The sequence below is a fragment of the Cajanus cajan genome, chromosome 7 (genome assembly GCF_000230855.2).
Source record: "Cajanus cajan strain Asha chromosome 7, NIPB_CcT2T_4, whole genome shotgun sequence".
NCBI classification, from domain to species: Eukaryota; Viridiplantae; Streptophyta; class Magnoliopsida; order Fabales; family Fabaceae; genus Cajanus; species Cajanus cajan.
This window is the reverse complement of record NC_138523.1, coordinates 18045376-18069300: the sequence shown is the minus strand read 5'-3', so window position 1 is coordinate 18069300 and position 23925 is coordinate 18045376. Positions and strand designations below refer to the sequence as shown.

General features: G+C 38.3%; 1 protein-coding gene across 1 annotated transcript; it reads left to right on the top strand.

Annotated features, from left to right (window-relative positions):
• Nucleotides 1-5389: 5389 nt before the first annotated feature.
• Nucleotides 5390-9792, top strand: LOC109817062 (myosin-binding protein 7). The gene is made up of 4 exons (XM_020382256.3): nucleotides 5390-5903; nucleotides 6223-7722; nucleotides 8348-8394; nucleotides 9397-9792. Exons 2-4 carry the CDS (start codon nucleotides 6403-6405, stop codon nucleotides 9503-9505), a joined length of 1476 nt encoding a protein of 491 aa, XP_020237845.1. The 5' UTR covers nucleotides 5390-5903; nucleotides 6223-6402; the 3' UTR covers nucleotides 9506-9792.
• The last annotated feature ends 14133 nt before the right edge of the window (nucleotides 9793-23925 follow it).

Genomic DNA, 23925 nt, shown 5'->3' with positions numbered 1-23925 from the left:
CTTTAGCTCACGCCACAAGTTCTTCCCCATGATGCCTACAAACAGGAAATAAAACACATTAGCGAAGAAAAATTACACAAACTCCAACAAGCTACCGAAAGACAAAAATACTCACTCTCCAAGCCCCTCTCCCTGTACACCGAGTTCGCAAGCGACAGAATGAGCTTGCAATCCAGCGGACGAGGAAGCGCGAAAAAGTTCTCAATGGCGGCCGCCTCCGAAGCCGTCAATTGCAAGTGATCCACCACGTGAAACCTAGACGGTTTGGGGCACCAATAGAAAGGAAACTTCGGCAACCCGCCGAAGTAGAAACCCCCATCCTCTAAAGGGTCGACATCCACAAGGGCAACCCGAAAAAACTCTTGCTTAAAATTTTTATACGATTGGGCGTAAAGGGTAAATAAACCCCCATCCCTACTCCCACTCAGCGACAGCACGGCGTAAGGCGGAACACTAATTTTCAACTGGTAGAAGTGAAGAAAAACACGAAGGGACACCTCTATCCCTAGGACTGTACACAGGACTTGAAACGCCCTCAAAAAACCCCAGCTATTGGGGTTCAGCTGGCAAGGAGCCGCGTTGATGTAATTCAAAAAATCACACTCAAACTGAGTGAAAGGAAGACAGACGCCCAAGTCCCTGAAGAGACACTAGTAGACATAAAAATGGGGAGGGTCAGTAGACCTCCCCATGTACACACCCTCACCGCCCGGACAGGGTTCGAGCCGGATCATCCGGGAAATGGAAGGGTCACATATTCGGTGCGTTCTCCAAACTGCGTTGACCTCCAGAAACGACCTGAACACACTTTGGACCCCCCCATTTCGCGCTTGACCCAGTCGTAACCAGGGATGCCTGGTTCCAGGTCCTTGGGCGGAGGCGGGTCATTCTTCTCGACAGCGGCTTTCCCGGCAGCCACCGCCTTGTCGCGCGCCTTGCCCCTGGCAGGCGCAGAAGAACCGGCACCACTTCCACTAGCCATTAAAGAAACAGGAAGACTCGAAGAAGATTTGGGAAGAAGAAAAAAGAAAATTGTAGAAAGGAAGTACCTGGTACTCTTCCTCAGAAAACAACCCTAATAATGACGGGGTTACCAGAAAAGGCGACGGAAACTGTGGAAACGGAGACGGAGAACGAACGGAAACGAGAAGGCAAAGAGAACTATCGTACTCAGAAAGCCAAAGAGCGAAAAAAGAGTAAAGTGAAAAGAGGAAGAGGCGCGAGGGAGAGAAAAGGTTTCCTCCTAAATTCAAAACGGTCACGCCACGCGTCAGCCAAGGGGCACGTCTGACGACACATTAATGAAGAACCATTATGACAAACACAAACCATCATTACACAACCGTCACTCCCATCAGCGCGCTACTTGCACGTTTTCGGAAGTGACCGGTTATGACACGTGGCATCTCAGCAAACAAACCCCTCCAAAGGAAAATTTGGAACTTGGAATTCCACCCACCTCAAATTTTATTTCTCTTAACTTGTAAATTCAGGTGATGTGCTCTTTTTCCTCCTTAGCCTTTTTTCCCACTAAAGAAAAGGGTTTTTGGCCAAGGAAGGTTTTAACGAGGCACACCTCAGAAATAAATCAACAAAGCAACTCCATTCCCATACATTTTCGGTATCGGCACATTAACCATGACGACTTGCCAAGGTCGAGTTCGAACCTTGATGTTAAAGTCGAGTTCGAACCTCCAAATACAAATTACGTTGCCAAGGTCGAATCCGAACCTTGATGCCAAGGTCGAGTTCGAACCTTGACATCACATTTTCTTAACCAAGGCCGAGTCCGAACCTTGAGATCACATCTACTTAACAAGGTCGAATTTGAACCTTCAAACAACAAATTTGGGAACTCCTCAGAAGCCCCTTTGCTCTTACATCACTCGGTGCTTGGGAGGCAAGTGTACTGGCCAGCCGAGTTGCCGACTTGTCCCTCACCAATATGCTGACTCGGTCAAAGGTTTACCAGTCTAACCAAGCTGTAAGCTCATTATTGCCGAGCTCCTCAGCCCGACCATGAAACATGGACATCGGAACACCACATCGGCCCAAAGAGGCCACGTCATCAAACAAATAAAAATACAATCTTGTCACCGCGCCGCCCGCGCGTTATGAGAACGAGGTGACGGTTATGACACATGGCGTCATGACAAATAGGCGTACGCGAAAAGTCACGACCCCTTGTCGAGCTCAGTCTTAACTCCTCGACCTACGACCTTCGGAGCTCGGGGGGCTAGTGTACTATCTGTACTGCAAAGCCGAGCTCCCAGCTCGGCATCGCAGTGCATGACGACCTCGGATACGCGCTACGTGACGTCAGCTCGTCACTTAACCAGATCATAACTGATCTGAGGAGATCTCGGTCCAGACGAGATCCGCTATCTAATTAGATCACAACTAATCTCAGGCCCAAGGCCCAACGCAACCCTAATCCATACTAAGGTACATGCATTACTTATACGAGACATACACTCATACAAACCCTAACTTTAGCATCGGAGTCTCTTTTGCAGGTACCACCCCCATCTTGGAGCAGCAAGCGTACCAGTGAAGGAGGCTCACCGATCTTACCTAGTGGATCATCCCTACCTTGGATTCCCGGTAAGAACAGTTCATAAATATGAATTTTATTTGTATTTAATATAAAAGTTTACATCATTTGATGGACTCCTTCCTTCCATGGTGTAATCTATGAATTCCAAGGAGGAGCTCCCTCTTTCTCCACAGATTAGGATGAAGAATGATGGTTGGATGTTTCCTCAAGGGTGATGAAAAATAATATTGGGTGGTAATGAGGTGAGGCTAGACGAATAAGGAAGAGGAGATGTGAAAGGTATTTTTGGTGCTCTTAGCTAGCTCTCTCCACCAAGGGATGGTGGGGTCCACTCTAGGGTAGAGATGAGAGGATATGGCCGTGAGGTCCTAGGAGACTAAGGAAGGTTTCTTGAGGCAAAAATGCTCACTCAAAATGCATATATTCCAAAGTTGTTACAAGGTGGATGACCTAGAGTACTTATAAAGAGAGGAGAGCATCTAAGTTTCTTGGGAGCATTTGGCCGAAATTTTCAAGCCCAAAGGTACCCTAAATGATCCCTAAATGCAGCCCGAATGAAATGGCTCTCATTTCTCCTAAAAGACTAAAGTGCCCTTAGACCTAGAAAAGAAAGAGATGGACTTCAACCTCACAAGTCAAGGTTTAAGTCCCAAAATAAATCCAAGACTAATTTTCCCCATAATACAAAGGCTAAATACAAAATAAAAAATAAAATCCTAATATCTAATGTACCCAAAAAATACAAGGGCAAAATAGAAAAAGAAAGTAACAAACTAAGGAGAGGGCTCAAAATCCACACACATGACGATTATGGCTTTTGTTGTGGTGTGTTCTTCATCTTTCTCCACTCTCCTAGCCATGGACCTTGTGATAGGCCTTATATAATGCTTTAAGGATGATCCTCCATCATCATTTTTTTTTCTTGTACACGTTTCATCTTATTATTTTATTCTAATTTAATATAAAGAATTTAAAACAATATTTATTTCACAAGTAATCAAGAAAAGAAAAATATTTGTGCATATCCACAAGTTATTTACTAGTTTTAGTTAAAAATGGTAACATTAAAATTCTTATTCTCTCATTTTATTTTTAAAATATCAATAAATTATTACTTTTTTCACCCTAATGCTCTAAAAATATACTTAGTAGATCTAGAACTATAAATATACAATATAATTAATCATTTATAAAATAAAGAAATTTTAATTATATATAATTATCTTATTATAGTAAGTATTAGTATAATTAATTATTCTGTTAAAATGTATATATTACCTTAATAACAAATAAAATAAAATTTTACTAAATAAATACTTTCAAGAGCGTTTATAACTTATCAAAGTCACATCAATAAATTGTTGGTCTGAGTAATACTAAATTCAGTTCTTTTTTAAATAAAGTCTCGAATTTGAACATTGTAGATGAAAAAACATTATTGGAACGAGAAATCTTATTAAAGGTGGTCGATCAGGTTTTCCATCTCTAAGACTATTCAAGAAACACTTTCACATCCAAGTTGGAGGTAGGTTATGATTGATGAGATGACAACTTTGAAATTTAACAATACATAGTCTCTTGTCCTCTCTCCATCGGGGTAATCTATAGTTAGTTATTGTTGGGGGTTTACAATTAAGGTGGGTCCTGATGGTCAGATTGATCATTTGAAAGCTTGGCTTGAGCTAAAGACTACACCAAAATATTTGGGCTCATTTATAGTGACACATTCTCTCAAGTTGAAAAAATGACATTTGTAAGTCTTTTCCTATCCATGGCTGCCATGTGCAATTGACCACTTTATCAGTTAGATATAAAAAAAAAATGTTTTTCTCCATGGTTAGTTGCTTGAGGAAGTTTTTATGGAGCAATCACCTAAGTTTATTGCTCATGAGGAGTCTCATGGTTTGGTCTGTCGGCTACATAAAGTCTTATATGGGCTCAAGCAAAGTCCTAGAACATGATTTGAGAGATTTGGCAAAATTCTTCAAGAGTTTGGGATGATTTGTAGTGAAACTAAGCATTTATTGTTTTATAAACACTTTTCTACTATTCAATGTGTGTATCTTATTAGTTATATAGATGACATTGTCATTATAGGAGATGATCATAGTGGTATTCAACATCTTAAGCAACATTTGTTCCAACATTTATGGGCCAAAGACTTGGATTGACTAAAATATCTTATTAGAATTGAAGTGGTCCAATGAAAAACAATTGTTACTATTTTTTAGTAGAAGTATGTATCAAAATTTTAGAGGAAATTAGTGTTTTATATCACTAATAGTTGTGAATAATACTTAAAATTGTCATTTAATATTTTAATAAAAAAATAGTTAAAAGTAATCACATAAAAAACAAAGATTAAAAACAATATTTTTAATTTTAGATAGACAAAAATAATTTTTTTACAAGAAATAAATTAAAGTTAACTAATTTTACAGAAAATAAAAACATATTAAACTTTATTAAAAATATACTTTTGATGACTACTAAAAATATACATTTTAAAAATACTAAATCAAATCAAAACATCTAAAATATAACTGAAATATATCCTTAAAAAATATAATTTCAAAACTCAAATCCATTATGACGGCTGAATCTTATTTATTCCTAATCATATTCTTTTTAGTTTCCCTCAACAAATGAACGTCCGTTTAGAATTTTCCTAATACCTAAGATACAATATATGGTTTAAATTTTGTCAAATTGATAGTACTCTCAAATTCTCAATAGTCATAAATAGATATTTGAAAAAGAAAAAAGGGATAAAATCACAATAAAAAAATAGTATATTGAAGAGAAAAAAAGTAAAGAAAAGTTGTAATTTCCGACAAAGCTCCCATGAACAGCTCACTCTCAATTCTGGGATTCACAATTCACACCGTTCGTTCATCTCTCTCTCTCCTCTTTGTTCTTTTCTGTCTCTCTCTCTCCCCTCTCTCTCTCTCTGTCTCGGGAGAGAGATCCATCAGCTACAGCTCCCAAAAACAAAAACATAAACATAAAAAAACAAATCCCAAACACACATAAAAGAGAAATTAAAAATATCTAGGGTTTCTCAATATTAAAAAATTCCCTCTTTGATTTTCGTTATTTTTTTTTTCCCTTCCCACCAAACGCCGTTCCCGCTCCTGCATTCATTCTTTCATTCCAAGAAAACGAGGATTCAACTGTTCTCTCATTCGTAGCAGCTGCTGCTCCCTTTATTTTTCAAAATTTCCTCTTTTTTCTCGGTTTTTTCTTTGGTTCCTAATTTTATCCGCCGAAGCTGGTTTTTTCGGGAAAATCTGCTGCTACCTTCGCCGCCGGCTGCTATTGATTTGTCAACGGCACTTCCTTTGAGGTGGGTTCTTCTTAATTTTTATTTTCCCTCATTTTTTTCTTCTCTTTTTCGTTTTGAATTTATCGGTTTTTGGAAATTAGGTTTGGAGGTAAGCTTTTGAGGTTGTTTGTAAATGCGGGGGAATTAAAAAAATCGATTTTTAGTTCTGGGGTTGGTTTTTTTTTTTTTTTTTTTGCTGCTCTCTATTTTTTCATGCTCTGGAATGCTTTTCCTTTTTACCATGTAGGTGCGTTTAATTTTTTTTTATTATTTTCTTTTGTTGATTGTTTGTTATTGTTAATAGGTTTAACATTTTTTTTCTCTCCCCCTTTTGTTATAGGTGTTTTGCCTGATTTGTTGATCCCGGGGAGCAGGTGTTCGGCATAGAGTGAGGGGGAAGATAGAGAAAAATCCAAAATTCCAATTAATGAGATTTTTGTGTTAGCTATATTTTTTTTTTTTGGGTGAGGCGTTTTTGGTGAATTGAGGTTGTTTGAGGGTTTTATGCATTCTCTGATCTATGGATTCGGAAGTAGTCCCATCTTCTAGGGATTTGCTGAAATGTTGCAACTGTGGATGTGGTTGCTCCTTGCTAGCTCAATCTTCGGGGACTTGGATTCGATCTGTTAAACGGAAGCATGATGAGTTCAAAATGGATGGTCAATTAGCCATGCCCACGTTTGCGCGGGTTGAAATTGAGAATGAATGTGTGGCCTTACGGGAGATGGTCAGCATGCAGCAGAAAACTATTCAGGATATGAATGCTGAGTTGGAGGAGGAGAGGAATTCTTCGTCCACAGCGGCGAATGAGGCTATGTCGATGATTCTGAGGTTGCAGAGGGAGAAGGCAGAGGTTCAAATGGAAGCACGCCAATTCAAGCGTTTTGCGGAGGAGAAGATGACACATGATCAGGAGGAGCTTCTATCTTTGGAAGATTTGTTGTATAAGAGAGAGCAGATAATTCAGTCACTTACTTGTGAAGTTCAGGCTTACAAACACAGGTTGATGAGTTTTGGCCTTACCGAGGCTGAGGCTGAGGGCGATGAATGTGAACTTCCAACCTATGAATACCCTCCTTTGAAGTGCAATGTGATGCATGGTGGTGTGGATGCTGATAATGAAGACACGGATATAGAGAAATACGCGTTTGGTGAAACTCCAACTGACCATTTGAGGAACTTGGAAAACAGGATTTCTCAAATGGAGAAAACTCCCACTTACAGCCAGATGGACGGGGATTTTACAGGGAAAAACATTCTAGAGAAAGTGATTGTTGGACAGTCTCCAAGTCGGGCTAAGCATGCTAGGAAATTGTCCCGTGACTCATCATTTGGTGGGATGGGAAAAGAATCTGGTCCCGATTTTATGATGGATTCTCCCAGGCTCAATAGTAACTATAGGAAGGATTATTTCTCACAGCCAGAGGATCATTCCAATTTGAAGAAGGTAGATAATACATCAGATGGTGATGATACGAGTGACAGAATTTATACGATTGATTCTGTTCATTGTGGGGCTGGGGCACCAAATAATGGTTTCTCAGATTCCAAAGCTGGAGCTGGCGGTTTCGAAGATTATGCAACCACTCCAAGGGAGTTGGGGAATCATGCTGCTGATTTTGAGGATCCCTACATTAAGAAGCTTTACATGAGACTTCAGGCACTTGAGGCCGATAGGGAATCAATGAGGCAGGCAATCATTTCAATGCGCACAGATAAAGCACAGATGGTATTACTGAAGGAAATAGCTCAACATCTGTGCAAAGAGATGTCACCACAACGAAAAATGGCAAGGAAACCATATGTTGCTGGAAACTCTTCGTTCTTCTCAATTTTTAAGGTAATTTAATGTTGAAAATAGTTACTTCCGATACAATGTATGTGTTTCTATCATATATCTGATGGGGAAGTATACATCTTAAATTCTTATTTAATCTATCCACCTTTTGGGTTTGTCTCAAGCTTGCATTGAGATAATCAATCAATTTTTAAGGTAATTTACAGACGAAAATGGTTACTTCCAATACAAAGTATTAGTTTCTGCCATATATCTGATGGGGGAAGAACACATCCTATTTTATTTAATCTATCCATCTTTTTGGTTGGTTTCAAGCTTGCATTGAGATAATCAATCTATTGTTACGTCATTTTTCTTATCATTGCTTGCATTACGGTAAAGGATTTATTTCTGTGGTTTGCAGCTAACCAAATTGGCTTTTCCAAGTTTTGAATATGCCTTACAAGCTAACTTATGAATCCAATTAATGAATGAAAAAGATGTCACTCATTTACAGCAGAAGTAACAGATTTTTTTTCTCCTTTGTTCTCTCTTTGTAGTGTTTCGTTGATCATTTAAACAATGCCTTTGTAATGCATGCCATTTTAACTGATTGCATTGTTGAAAACATTTTTACATTTGATTAAAGCTTTGAAAATGGAACTTATATTATTTCATCCGTGTTCAGTGGGTCTCATCAATTGTTTTCTGGAGAAAGAAAGTTCGTCAAAGCAAGTAAGTGATGGCTACATTTTTTATTTATTGCCTTTGTTATTCAGTCTGCAGTTTACTTATGTGATGGCAAAACAGGCATAATTCTCATATTAAAATGGCCTTTACTCAGAAATCATTTTAAATAGAAGGCAATCCTTTGGAATTCAAGTGGCCTTTGTTCATGAGTGATAACTCCTACGAGTAAATATTAGACATTGAGTCATATATATCTTTGAAGCCTCACCATTGTCATTGGATTTGGTTTTTGGCCCTTTTCTTTTCCTTAAAATAACAAGATTGGACCAAACGCAATTTATGAAAAGTTAAATGCTACCATATCCATAAATTCATAATCTCTTCTCTACAGAATGATTTCTTGTTTGTAACAATGGCAACACCTAGTCTTTGAACAGTACAGGAAAACATAAGTTCTGGGAAGTGTGAGAGAGCTTTTATTTGTTCTTGTTATGGAACTTTTAGGTCGCTTCTTCAAATTGATGATCACATACTGATATCGTTCCCTCAAATCATAGGCATTGTTCAAATAGCAATGTCATTGTGATGATGCCTGTTAATTATGCATCCAGGTTTGAAACAATACACATGCTCTGTGAAACCACCCTTCACAGTAATGTTATCCATTAGGGGCATGTATGGATAAACTTTCCAGAAGGATTTCTAAGATAAAAAAATAGGAAGAAAAATTGAAATAAGCTTCTCTATAAGCTGAAATTAGATTTTGAAAAAGCTAATAGGAGAGTTTCTACAAATTAGCTTATAAATAAATTTATTTCATGTTTCCTTCCTAATTTTCTCTCTCAGAGATGCTTCTGAAGAAGTTTACCAAAATAGGTCTTAATTATGTTATTATTTTCTAAATATAGTGGTTTCATAATTTCATCGGTTATGTGCATTGTTTTAAATCTTCAAGGGAAGAGTAATGCTTGTTACTGATATCCTCACATCCTTAAACAACGATCCTAGACTAAAAATTGTTCATTATGTAAAATGCTGTGACTGCAGGTACATGTTCGGGTTACCACCTGAAAGTGTGGGCCTGCTGATGCTTCTGGACAAGGGAACACGTGTAAGGCCATGGCGATGTGTCTCGAGTATGCAAATGGGGGATTAACTTTTGAATTCCCATGTCAAATGTGGGAGCATCAACTGAATTTTATTAACACTACTACTACTACTACGATGAAATTTTGTTTTGCCCCATGAATGGTAAAAATTGGTGTACTGTGCAGTGTTCTTTTTTTGCTTTTACGTGAGATTGAGTGTAATTTGGTGGTTGATTCATAAAACTTGGATATGATATGACATACGAGCCTTCTCACTCGTATGGTTTGTTGGAATTCAGTGCGAGGTACATGTTTGGACAATCTTGTACATAACATATTGCTGCAAGTTTTCTCATGCTTCATGGCTCATGCAATGTGTATCCAAAATCTCAATTTTACTAATTGCAGCATTGTGTTGTAGTGTTGCACTAGCACATTCAAATGTACCTTCCAAACTCCCACATTCGAATCTTCTGTTGTGTGTGGAAGGATGGTCGTGCATATTATTATTATTTTTAGCTTCTTTTTTACATTTATTGATTTCATGTATGATAATGTAAATTCATTAATTAAATTCATTTTAAAAGAATTGTTGTGTTCTTCATTCTACTAGTGACGTCCATGTTTTACGTTTGTTGTTCCATCTATAATTTCATTTTCTCTGGCAACTGAATAGATGGAGTTTGTTGGGAATTTGGTTGGGAATAATAATTCTATAGACAAGAAGGAAATAACTTTGACCAAGTTTTGTGGACCATGAAGCTGCTCTTTGCTTACTATGTCCATTCTCTCAAAAGTCAAAATGTTGACCGCCAAAGAAATTCGCACTAAGTAACTCTACTATGTCTATAATTTTAAATAGTGGTATAGAATTGTATTAGCTATTACAATTACTAAATAAACTAAATTTAATCCCATAAAAGCATCATTTATTGTTATTTTAAAATATAAAATTGTCTACTCATTTTTAATTAAAATATTTTTTAATTAAAAAATTATAAAAAGAAAAATGAAAAGCAGGAGAAGCTAATTGCTCTCGGTCCCATAACAAGCAAGTTCAGTAGGTCACATGGCTCAATGGCTGAAAGCGCACCATGCACCCGCAACACACAGGAGCAACTAACAAGTTCCTTGAAAATTAAGCAATTACTCGTGGAAATCATGGGATCAAAATTTTAATTTTAATTTTTGAATATTACAAGAAAAATATTCCATGTTTTTTCTTTTAAAACAAATAATAAAAAAAAATATTTTTTTTTATATCGTCTTTGTCGCCTAGTTTCAGAAATCCGATGTTAGTGTAAGTTTCAATGAATGTTTCCGTTGGTTTGTATGCTTCTTTTCGCACGTTATCCAAATTGGCCGAAAACAAGAAAGTGAGGAAATTTCTGAAGTTTGGGATGGGAGATGAGGGTCTGAGATGATTTCTCTCTTTTATATCCCCTGCAATGTACGATTAGATCAATTATTAATTTACAAATAATAGATATAAAATAAAAAATAAATATTTATCTGTATACTTATATGTTAATATTTATATATAAATTTTTCATTTGCATTTGATAAAAATATTTATTCTTATTATTTGAACTGTAATATGCTTATTCGCGCTACTTATAAGAAATAAAATATTTATCTTTATATTTTAAATTTAATTATACAATTGGTTTTAATTATTTTATCCAATAAATAATTAAATTAATGTGGAAAAGCATGATGTTTGACTACTATTACTTTGATCATTAGCTGACGGCTGCTATTGGCCGTTATCATCGACTAAAGTGGGCCCTATTGACTTTTTTACCCAATTTATTTAGGGTGTGGTGTGGGCTCAGTCCCTTTAGGCAATCAATGATACATGACTTTTGTTAAATACATCTTTCTCTAATATCATAATACACTTTTTATTATTCTCTCTTTTTTAATAATAATTTCATTTCTACTCTAACTTCACAAACCCCCTAAGGATGAAGAAAAAAATACTTTTTAAAATATTAAATTTAATATTTCAAAATCTATTTTTCAAAATATATAAAAAGTACTTTTTGAAACATTAAATTTAACTTGACTTAAATATGTTTTTAGTCCCTATAAAATTAACAAGTTTTGATTTTAGTCCTTATTCAAAATTTTCTTTGTTTTTTTATTCTTATAAAATTAAAATTATTATTTTTAGTCCCTATTTTTATGCGATCATTTTTTAACTACTTTTTATTTATTAAAGAATTAAGTAACTGTCTTAAATATTACCTATCATTATTGATATCATATCAATATTTAACACTTTTAAAAAATATTATAGATCCTTAAAATAAATGTTATTTTTCTACCTTAAAATGTCCAAGAACTAAAAATAGTTGGTTTAGATTTTAAAGGAATGAAAATCAAAGAAAAATATTTTACAGTGATCAAAATCAAAATTTAATCATTTTACAAGGACAAAAGATAATGTTTATAAATTTTAGAAGAATGAAAAACAAAGAAAATTTTTTAGAAGGACCATTATCAAAATTATCAATTTTATAAGGACTAAAAATATATTTAAGTCATTTAATTTTATGATCTAATTTGATTATTCCACTATGGCACTAGTCTAACTTGGTCACACTCTAATTTGTTAAAATTTGATTATCAAATTTTATGTGAGAAAATTTCGTCATACTCTAACTTGTCCCCCATGTACCATGGTTCGTCCTTGTTTCTAAAGATATGCCCTTGTTTCTTGAAGCTCTACCACCAATCATAGAAATTGCCAATGACATATTTGTGGAAGTTGTCCCCCCCCCCCCCACCACACACACCCTCCAATTCCTCAAGCTCAACACCCCCTTCATATGATTGCTCCTCTAGAGGATGATGAAGATGTTGTAGTAAACCTTTCTACCTATAGGTTCTTTCTCAGACACATTTGTAGATTGGAACAACTTGTGTTAAATCTTTTTTTCCTAGCAACAACAATAATACTTTCCTCCTTTACCACCTGTACCAACCCAGCCGAGCTTATGATAAGATCAAACCAAGCTAATAGCTCGGTTCAGAAGATCATTTATATAAGATGTCGAGTTACTTGGGAAATATAGATATCAAACTTGATACGTGGCATTAGCAAGACACCTCGGCATTTTCATGACATTGGACGCATAATCCATTATAATAACTATCAACTCAACTACTATTAACCCTTGGAGGATAACCGATTACAAGACGATTACATTGGAATAGGTAATTATATAGAAGATAGATGAAATATGACGAACAACTAACTTAATCGTCGGAGTCCTTTTTGCAGGTACATCCGAGACGCGGGAGGAGAACATCAATCGAGAAGACTAATCTCGCAGGTCGACTTCGTTTGATCTCTTACAAGACCAAGATGAAGATGAAGAAGGTGACCTACCCGAGCTGAAGAATTGATCTGATTCTTGTAAGAACATTTGGCGCTAGAAGGAGGGTCTGGTAAAACTTTTCATCCACCATCCTTATGGTTTCAACCCAAAGTCAAACCAACATAGCAACGAGTGCAGTACGCGAAGACACGTCGAACATGGAAGACAATCCGACCCGTACGACGATTACTTGAGCAAATAGAATTGATGTGGCAACAACATGCAGCTCTTCGCAAACAACATGAAGCCGACTTGCAACAATTGCGTGTCAAAAACGTTGCTTTCAGAACTCAATGGCAATAATACCAACCACCACACACACCTCACACTAGTCATGTTCCTCCCGCCGCTGAGGAACATCATTCTTCTCCAGACCCCACATATCCGCCAGAGCCTAGTCGAACTCATTGATCCGAGCACACTCATATCAGTCATCCTACGTATGATCATCACTCGGTTCGTCGACATCCCTTTGTTGACGGCATCATGGAAGTTCCTCTTCCACCTGCTTGGAAGACATTGAATATTGAACGGTATGATGGAACCACTGATCCTGATGAGCACATCGACGCGTATGTCACCCAGATCAATCTATACACAAACGATGACGCTATCATGTGCCATGTATTCCCAACTTCACTCAAGGGGGATGCCCTTAGTTGGTACACCCAACTACGACCCATATCGGTTGATAATTTTGATACCCTCGTGCGCCTTTTTTCTGCCCAATATGCCACCAGCAGACCCCACCACATCACATCAGCTACGCTGTCCAATTTGTGACAACAAGATGACGAGTCCTTGAGACATTTTATGGAACGCTTTGCCAATGTTTCCATAAAAATTCGTAACCTTAATCCTAAAGTCGCCCTTCATTCTATGCTTATGGCACTCAAACCAGTAACTTTTCTTGATAGTCTTTGTCGACATCAACCAGCAAGCATGGATGAACTTAGAGCACACACGGCCGAATACATCCAAATGGAGGAACATGTTGAGTTTCGCAACTATGTCCGAGATAGCTTCACTACCAAGGGAGATTCAAGTAGCAAGGAGAAGTCAAAAACCCATTTTGACCAAAGATCAAAGAGACCTCGTCAAACACGAGGTCCCAGGTATAATTTTTATACACCCCTCAATGTTCCTCGAGTTAACATTTTAGAGGAAGCTAACCACGCAGATCTGATCTCCTTACCCCCACCGGCACACAACCCGGTCAACGCCGACAAGAGCAAACATTGTCGCTACCACAAAAATTATGGACATACAACAGAAGAATGTTGGAGCCTCAAAGACTAAATTGAAGAACTGATTTAGGCTGGCCAACTTGGACAATATGTCCAGTGCGGTTAAGCCTCTAGAGGAGGATTCTGAGGACGTGGCAGAGGACGAGGTCGATATCCAAGCCGATATCAGGGACGATACCAGAACTACCAAGGCCGATCTGAACAAAGCAATTACCATCAAACAAACGCACGTGAGGAAAGCAAACCGAGCACAAATAGTACCGACCCACAACACGTAGACAAATCCTCTGAAGGAAATAACATACGCGGAGTCATCAACACCATTGCTGGAGGCTTTGCTGGGGGAGGAAGTTCTAGCTCCACCAGAAAATGACATCTGCGTAATGTCCAAAATGTCAACAATTGTCACAACTCGGAATCCAAGCCAGATACACCGACTCCTCCCATTGTTTTCACTGATGATGATTATGAAGGAATAAGCCTAAACCAAGACGATCCTATGGTTATCTCGGTCGAGGTTGCTAATTGGGAAGTTCAAAAGACGTTGATTGACCAAGGCAGTTCTACCGATGTGTTATATTGGCCAACCTTTCTAAAGCTTGATATCCCTCATAATATGATCCAACCATACTCTGAGCCCCTCCTTGGCTTCGCAGGTGAGCGAGTTCATACTCATGGTTTTATTGAGTTACTAACCTCTTTTGGTACAACTCAGAATTCGAGAAGAGTGTTGGTGAAATACTTGTTAGTTGACGCTCTCACTTCATACAACATCCTAATTCGGAGACCAACACTAAATCAATTAGGAGAAATAGTGTCAACACCCCACTTAACCATGAAATTTTCGGGCATGAATGGACATATCATAACTATTAAAGCTAATCAACAATTAGCAAGGAGGTGTTACGCTGAAAGTTTGAAGATCACTTTAACCAAGCCTCAACTTGAAACACCGACCTCTACAGTCATGGCTCACGTAGACATACGCGAGATGGCCAAGTTGGATCCCCGAGTTGACATGCACGACCATCGGCCTAATCCTGTTGATGACTACTTGAATTTCAAATTGGCAAGAAGTCAGGTCAATGCACCAAAATCGGAAAGCATATAGAAACCGATCTCCAAGGTAAAATCATGTCAATTCTTACTGATAATGCTAACCTCTTTGCATGGAGTAGTGCAAATATGCCTAGAATAGATCCCAATTTCATTTGCCACAGATTGGCCATTTATAGGGAGGCAAAACCTGTGTCCCAAAAATAAAGAAAGGTTGGTGGTGAAAGGAGAGAAGCTGTCAAAACTAAAACTCAAAAACTCTTAAATGTAGGATTCATCAGAGAAATCAAATACACCACTTGGTTAGCCAATGTTGTGTCGCAACCCAAAAATTTTTGATCTCGCGACCTATGGTTTAGACATCCTTTTAAAAGTCTCATTAATTAAGGAATGCCCAGACACCAAACTAATCCTTAATTAATGGTTTTGAAAATAGGTCCATGGAGTCGCCACCAATATTTTACTTAAAACATTGGAAAAAGAAAAGGTTTTTAAAGATCCAACAATGGCCTTCAAAACCATAATTGGGTTCGGGGGTCGGTTACGTGTAGGGAAGGTGTTAAGCACCCTTACAGCGCCCTCAATCGGTACCCTATAATGAAGTTAACATGATAAGAATTAATAAATTAAATATTGAATCCCCTTTATTAATATTTTTTTACATATTTAAAATACAAATTAAGCGATTATGAAGTTTGTTATAACAAAAAAAAGATAAAGATGAGAAATAAAAGGGAGAGAAGAAGATTGACTGAAATACCTCTTGAACGAGTTTTATTGAATCTTCAAATATGGAGAAGGTGCTTTGTGGCGACCTTTCACACTACAGTATGCCTCACAGATCTCAAGAAATACAATAGAAGGGAGAGAAAAGATAGAGATGCGACACAAATCTCAAGAAATACAATAGAAGGGAGAGAGATAGAGAATTTTCGTGCTCAAAAGAGTCTTATTCAAAATTTCTCTGGGCGCCCTGAAAACTGTGCCTAAGGCCTCTATTTATAGGAATTAGAAGGGGGGCAGAACAACCCATTCCAGATTCAGAACGACTCATTCTGGGCAAGTCGTTATGTGCAAATTACGCACCCTGGAACAACCCGTTCTGAAAACGGAACGGCCCGTTCCAGAGTGGAAATTAACACAAAGTTGTCCTTTCCAGAATGGCCCGTTCCAAATTTGACTTGTTTGGAACAGCCTGTTCTGGTATTGGAATGACCCGTTCCAGCCTACGACTCCTAGGTGTTTTAGTCACATTGGAACGACCTGTTCTGATATTGGAACGACCTATTTCGGGGTTCGGAACGAGCCGTTTCGATTTTGGAACAGCCCGTTCCAGGCTACTAAAACTACCTTATTTGGCCTTTAGTCCTTCTAATGTCCTATCTTGTTGTTTGCCCGCTTCGGAAGCTCCTTCCTTTCATAACGTAGGTCCATTTCCTTGTTTGTGTGCCCCCGGACGAAATTGGGTGTCTACATGTTGTAATGGTTAAAAAATCAAACGGTAAGTGGCGTATGTGTATTGATTATACTGACTTAAACAAATCTTGCCCAAAAGATGCATACTCGCTTCCCAGCATTGATAGATTGGTTGATGGAGCTTATGGATAGGCCATGCTTAGTTTCCTTGATGCCTACTCAGGCTATAATCAAATTTTAATGTATCCCCCAGATGAAGAACACACTGCATTCATTACAGAGCAAACCAATTACTATTATCATGTCATGCCTTTTGGACTTAAAAATGCAGGAGCGACATATCAAAGGTTAATGGACAAGGTTTTTGCTGGGCAAATCGGTCGTAACCTCGAAGTTTATGTTGATGACATGGTTATCAAAACCAAATCAGCTGACGATCATGTTCAAGATTTGAAAGAAATATTTTAGCAAGTCAGGAAGTACAACATGAGATTAAATCTTGAAAAATGTGTTTTTGGAGTCCAAGGTGGAAAGTTTTTAGGATTCATGATTACTTGTCGAGGAATTGAAGTAAATCCTGATAAATGTCAAGCGTTGATTAACATGAGAAGCCCCCAAAGTCATAAAGAGGTACAGAGGTTGGCAGGCAGACTTGCTTCTTTATCTGGTTCATTCCTAAGATGGTAGAGAAGGCCAAACCTATTTTTAACCTGCTCAAAATGCCAAAAAAAAATTCATTGGGATGACTGATGTGAACAAGAATTCTCTGATTTAAAAAAAAAAATTATCCACAGCACCTATCCTGTCCAAACCTCATAGTCACACCGATCTCTTGTTGTGTCTTGTTGTAGCCAATAACATGCTCAGTTCGGCACTTATGCAAAACAATGGTAAGAAACAATCATTCAGGAGACAATTAGTACTCCTAGCTATGACTCCGTAGCAGTATTAGCCAATGACCTTGGTTAGCCAAGTTGGATGTCAAACATATGGAAATATCTTACAGATGGAACTCTACCGAAAGACAAAGTTGAAGCCTCCAAAATCAAAGTCAAATCTTGTCATTTCATAATTGAAGCTGGTGAATTGTTCAAAAGGGGGTTCTCGGTTCCCGTTTTAAAATGTTTAAGTTTAGATCAAGCTGAATATCTGATGAATGAGATTCATCGTGGTATATGTGGTATGCATTCTGGAGCCCGATCTATGGCTACGAGGGTAATCCGAGCTGGATACTATTGGCCAACCATGAGATCAGATTGCAAAATGTATGTACAAAAATGTAAAGCTTGTCAAGAGTTTGGCAACTTACATCAATTACCTGCAACAACACTACACTCCATGCAATCAGCATGGCCTTTTGCATGGTGGGAAATGGATATACTTGGTCCTTTCCCAATTGCCAAAGGTCAATTGAAATTTTTACTTGTAGGGATTGATTACTTCACAAAGTGGATTGAGGCTGAACCTCTAGCGAAAATTACAGTAGCCAATGTTTAGAAGTTTACATGGAAGAAAACCATTTGTAGATATGGCCTACCTCAAGCAATTACTACCGATAACGGCAAGCAATTTGTGGACAAAAATTTTGAACAATTCTTGAATCAACTTGGAATCAAGCACAAGCTCACTTTGGTAGAACATCCACAAACAAATGGCCAAGTTGAAGCAGCAAATAAAGTGATTCTTCGAGAACTTAAGAAAAAGTTAGGATCTTCAAAAGGAGAGTGGGTTGAAGAGTTTCCTAGTGTTTTGTGGGCATATCATTGCACACTACAAACTAATACCCAAGAAACTCCGTATAAATTAACCTATGGTTCCGATGCAATGATACTAGTAGAAGTTGGTGAACCAAGTCACAGGAGATTAAATTTTGACGAGTCTCAAAATGAAGAACAATTGAGGTTGAACCTTGATTTGCTTGATGAAACTCGGGAATGTGCTAAAGTACAAAAGGAGGCTTGTAAAATTCGAGCGTCGAGAAGGTATAATTCCAAGCTCAAACCGAGATCCTTTCATGAAGGAGACCTTGTCTAGAGAGCTACAGAAGACGCTAGGAAAGACACATCAGTAGGGAAATTCAGCGAATTGGGAAGTCCCTTTCCGCATCTTAGAATGCTTGCAAAATGGGGCGTATAGCCTGATAGAGTTGAGTGGCAAAGTTCTTCCTAGAACTTGGAATGCCACTCACCTGAAATTTTATTATAGTTGAGGCATGTAAACCCAGGTACTGTACTCTTTTTCCTACTTCAGTCTTTTTCCCCAATAAAAAAAGGTTTTGGCTGGAGAGGTTTTAATGAGGCATACCTGAGGTAAATAGAAGAGATGTAACTGGCACATAATTTTATATTATAAGTACTCTCTTCTCTTATTTTAGCCTTCTTCCTCCATCGTGATTAACCACGACAACATTGTGATTAACCACGATAATAAATTAGCTAATTTTGAGCCGATATCTTAATTTAAAACTCGGCCAAGTCTGAGCCGATGTTATAATCTTAACACAAATTTAAATCTCGGCCAAATCTGAGCCAATATATTTCTTCATACGAAATTCGGCCAAGTCTAAGCCGATGTTGTTGTCAGTTTGCTAATTGGCCAATTTAGACGAACTTAAGTAAACACTCGAATCTTGGCCAAATTTGAGCCATGACCTTAATCTCAGCCAAATTTGAGCCATGGACTTTGTAATTTTGAAACTCAGCCAAATTAAGTTTGAGTCAATCTTGGCCAAATTTGAGCCAACATCTTTATAGTAATTTTGAAACTCGGCCAAGTTTGAGCCGATATAAATTTGAATCTTAACCAAATTTGATCTTCTTACCTTTCTTAATTCAAAACATGATCAACTCTATTCATACTAAATTTATTATAACTTGATAAAGTTTTACTTATCTTATTTTAGTATATCAGTAAACTTCATTATAACAAACATTCATCACACCATATATGAAACCATATCTATTTAATATTAATTTTCATTACACCATATGATAACTTGCTGGTCAATATCAAGTTGTGAAAAAGTCATACAACCACTATTAAAACACAAAAAAACTACAACATGAACATATATTACCAAGATTATATTGAAATATCAATCTTCACTGCTAGCATCTTCAGGCAGATCATCTTCATTAATCAATTTTCCATCCCACACATCTTTGTTAACGTGAAGCTCTTCACAGTCAACGTCCGGAGCAATCACTTTAATTTGGCGAAGTGCTTTAGCGAATTCTCTCTTATGCTCCGCCATCACATTCAATTCGGTGGTACGAAGTTCTTCACTTAAATTTTTATTTGTCTTCTCTAATTCGGCAGCCTTTTCAACCGCTGCAACAATCACCTGTTGACAAACTTTATTTTGTTCCTTTAGTCTTTGAACTTCTTATTGCAAATCCAACATAACCTTCTCTTTCTCTTCAATTTTCTCTCTTAGCTCAGTACATTCTTTTTTGTTCTCTTCTTTTTCTCCTTCCATAATCCTCACCTTTTTCAATAATTCTTCCACCTTGGCCGAATAGGATTTGACAGATCTAGTGGAGATTTCAAAAGCTTTTGTCATCTCAGCCAATTTCTTCTTCGCCTCATCAAGCTCAGCATTCAATAATCCAACCTTAGCATTCTCTATTTTTAATCTACTCATTTGCATGGCATTTTTTTCCCACTTCTTTTTCCAATGATCAATTACGGATATTGATCTCTGCAAAAATACTTGAACAGAATCTAGCCCCTGAATCGGGCCAACCTTCTCAATCATTGCTTTATCGGCAATGTATGCTGGATCTTCTTTATAAAAGACTTTGGCAGTGAGTTTGGCATTCCAAAGAGAAGTAACATTAGGGGACATACTAATATGATCCAATCTTCCTAAAGGATTATTGGAATCATATCTCTGATGCAAAGTCCTATGCCGAGCAGTTTGTTCACTTTGAGATGGTCCTTCTTGTGAAGTCCAAGACGAAAATCCGAGCTGGGCAATCAATTTTTGTAAGTCCGACATTGTATTATCAGGCAAAACTGGAGCCATTGTTTCCTTTGATTTTAAAGCCTATATCCACAGAACTAGTATAGTACGTTTCAATATCATACACTTCATGTAGCAATTACCTATTTGAAAATTATAGAAAAATACTCCTTACCTTTTCTTCCTCGAGATTAATTATGACAGGCTTATCACCCTTCTCGTGTTCATTTTTCAAAACGAAAGAACTCGGCATATTAGCACTAACTTTAGTTTGATGACTTAAATCAACACCTTTATCATCAACTTGTGGCTTTTTCTTTGAAACCTGATCATCCAGCTTTTCCTTCTTCCCCTTTGGATGCCCGATCTCCGCACCCAGAACTTCAACCTCCTCAGCATTATATTTGGCTTTAAACTCACGCCACTTGCTCTTTCCCATAATTCCTACACATCACAGTAATCAATAACATATTCAATTACACGGTGTTAATTACGTATAAACATTATTGTTATTACTTACCCTCTAAATCGTCCCGCGGATTTTGTGATCTCGAAAGCAACAGAATAGCTTTGCTTTCTAAAGGCCGAGTGTCGCAACCTGAAAATTTCCGATCTCGCGACGTATGGTTTAGACATCCTTTTAAAAGTCTCATTAATTAAGGAATGCCCGGACACCAGACTAATCCTTAATTAATGGTTTTTGAAAATAGGTTCATGGAGTCGCCACCAATATTTTACTCAAAAACATTGGAAAAAGAAAAGGTTTTTTAAAGATCCAACTATGGCCTTGATAACCAGAATTGGGTTCGGGGGTCGATTACGTGTAGGGAAGGTATTAAGCACCCCTACAGCGCCCTCAATTGGTACCCTATGATGAAGTTAACATTATAAAAATTAATAAATTAAATATTGAATCCCCTTTATTAATATTTATTTACATGCTTAAAATATAAATCATGCTTAAAATATAAATCATGCTTAAAATATAAATTAAGCGATTAACCCTAAAATATCTACATTATGATGTTTATTATAACAAAAAAAGAAGATAAAGATAAGAAATAAAAGGAAGAGAAGAAGATTAGCTGAAATACCTCTTGAACAAGCTTTATTGAATCTTCAAATATGAAAAGGTGCTTTGTGGCAACCTTTCACACTACAGTATGCCTCACAAATACAATAGGAGGGAGAGAGAATATAGAGATGCGACACAAATCTCAAAAAATATAATAAAAGGGAGAGAGATAGAGAATTTTCGTGCTCAAAGGAGTCTTATTCGAAATTTCTCTGGCCGCCCGGTGAACTGTGCCCAAGACTTCAATTTATAGGGATCAGTAGTGGGCCAGAACGGCCTGTTCCAGTTTTGGAACGGCCCGTTCTGGCCCAATTATTATGTGTAAATTTCGTACCCTGGAACGACCCGTTTTGTAAACGGAACGGCCGTTCCAGAGTAGAAAGTAACACAAATTTTCCTTTTCCAGAACGGCCCGTTCCAGATTTGCCTTGTTTGGAACGGCCCGTTCTGGTATTGGAACGGCCCGTTCCACCCAAAATATTTAGTTGATTTCAGTTACGTTGGAACGACCCGTTCTTATATTGGAACGGCCCGTTCCGGGGTTCAGAACGGCCCGTTCCGATTTTGGAACGGCCCGTTCTGAGTTTTGGAACGGCCCGTTTCGATTTTGGAACGGCCCGTTCCAGGCTACTGAAACCACCTTATTTGGCCTTTAGGCCTTCTGATGTCTTGTCTTGTTGTTTGCCTACTTCGGAAGCCCCTTCCCTTCGTAATGGAGGTCCATTTCTTTGTTTGTGTGCCCCCCGGACGAAATTGGGTGTCTACAGCTGCCCCTCTTTACTTGTCCTTTGGAGTAGCTATGTGTTGCTTTTCCAAAGGTAAGTAAAGACGTAGACATTTCGTCCGGGTCTCCTCCTCGTCTCTTTGGTGTTGGCGCTTCTACGTTCCTTCTCTTGGATAGGTGTATTCGCTCGTGTCCTCGCCCTTTAGAGTAGTTGAGTGTTGGTTGCATACTCTATTGGGTAACAAGGCTAACAAACTGTACACTTGATCTTCGATCTTCAAGTAGATGCTCCATTGTGTCTCTTGTGATAGTGCGTTCTTTTATTTGTAGCTTGTTGAAGAGGGAGTCTTTTCGTAGCTCAGCTTCCTTCACGGCTTTGTCGTATACCGGATTGGGAGATGACTACAGTCTCTCCAGACCTTTCCCTCACGACTTTGTCGTATACCGGATTGGGATGTGAGTATAGTCTCTCCAGACCTTTCCCTCACGGCTTTGTCGTATACCAGATTGGGATGCAAGTACAGTCTCTCCAGACCTTTCCCTCACGGCTTTGTCGTATACCGGATTGGGATGCGAGTACAGTCTCTCTAGACCTTTCCCTCACGGCTTTGTCGTATACCGGATTGGGATGCGAGTACAGTCTCTCCAGACCTTTCCCTCACGACTTTGTCGTATACCGGATTGGGATGCGAGTACAATCTCTCCAGACCTTTCTCTCACGGCTTTGCCGTATACCGGATTGGGATGCGAGTACAATCTCTCCAGACCTTTCCCTCACGGCTTTGCCGTATACCGGATTGGGATGCGAGTACAGTCTCTCCAGACCTTTCCCTCACGGCTTTGTCGTATACCGGATTGGGATGCGAGTACAGTCTCTCCAGACCTTTCCCTCACGGCTTTGTCGTATACCGGATTGGGATGCGAGTACAGTCTCTCCAGACCTTTCCCTCACGGCTTTGTCGTATACCGGATTGGGATTTGAGTATAGTCTCTCCAGACCTTTCCCTCACGGCTTTGTCGTATACCGGATTGGGATTTGAGTATAGTCTCTCCAGACCTTTCCCTCATGGCTTTGTTGTATACCGGTTGGGATGTGAGTACAGTCTCTCCAGACCTTTGTTGTATTTTGAGGAAACTGTCGGTGCCCTCATTGGTTTGCTTGGATTTTGGTAGATATTGCCCCAAGGATGTTGGGTAGGAGGTGTGTCGTGATGCCTCTAATTTGGGCTGCTTTTGTCTTTTGTTCAGATGTTGTCAATTGGAATTTGTGTTTCCTTTTTGGCTTTTCTTGTTGGTGTTGTGGGATGAAAGACTGCTCCTAGGTGGATGGGCAGGAGATGTTTGATGTGCCCCTGTGTTGGTGGGCAAAGTGGATGGGTGACGGGAATTCTGGTGTTGCCCCTGTTGTGTAAGTATTGTGATGCCTCTCCAGGCGCTTGCTTGTGGTAGGTTTCTTTTTTCTGAATTTCATTTTTGTTTAGCTTCGGGTTTTTCATATTTGAAGCTTGCCTTTTTCTGCTATTTTTTCTTAAATGCTTTGGCTTTTTCAACATGTACGAAGCTTTCCTTTTTCTATTTTATCTTTTGTTGTCATCATTGGTGGAGGGATCCCATCCCATG

Bases quoted from the DNA above. Each gene is read 5' to 3' on its own strand.
- LOC109817062 (XM_020382256.3), top strand. From the start codon at position 6,403: ATGGATTCGGAAGTAGTCCCATCTTCTAGGGATTTGCTGAAATGTTGC. The intron at 7,723-8,347 runs GTAATTTAATGT...ATCCGTGTTCAG, and splicing joins CGTTCTTCTCAATTTTTAAG to TGGGTCTCATCAATTGTTTT. The intron at 8,395-9,396 runs GTAAGTGATGGC...CTGTGACTGCAG, and splicing joins AAGAAAGTTCGTCAAAGCAA to GTACATGTTCGGGTTACCAC.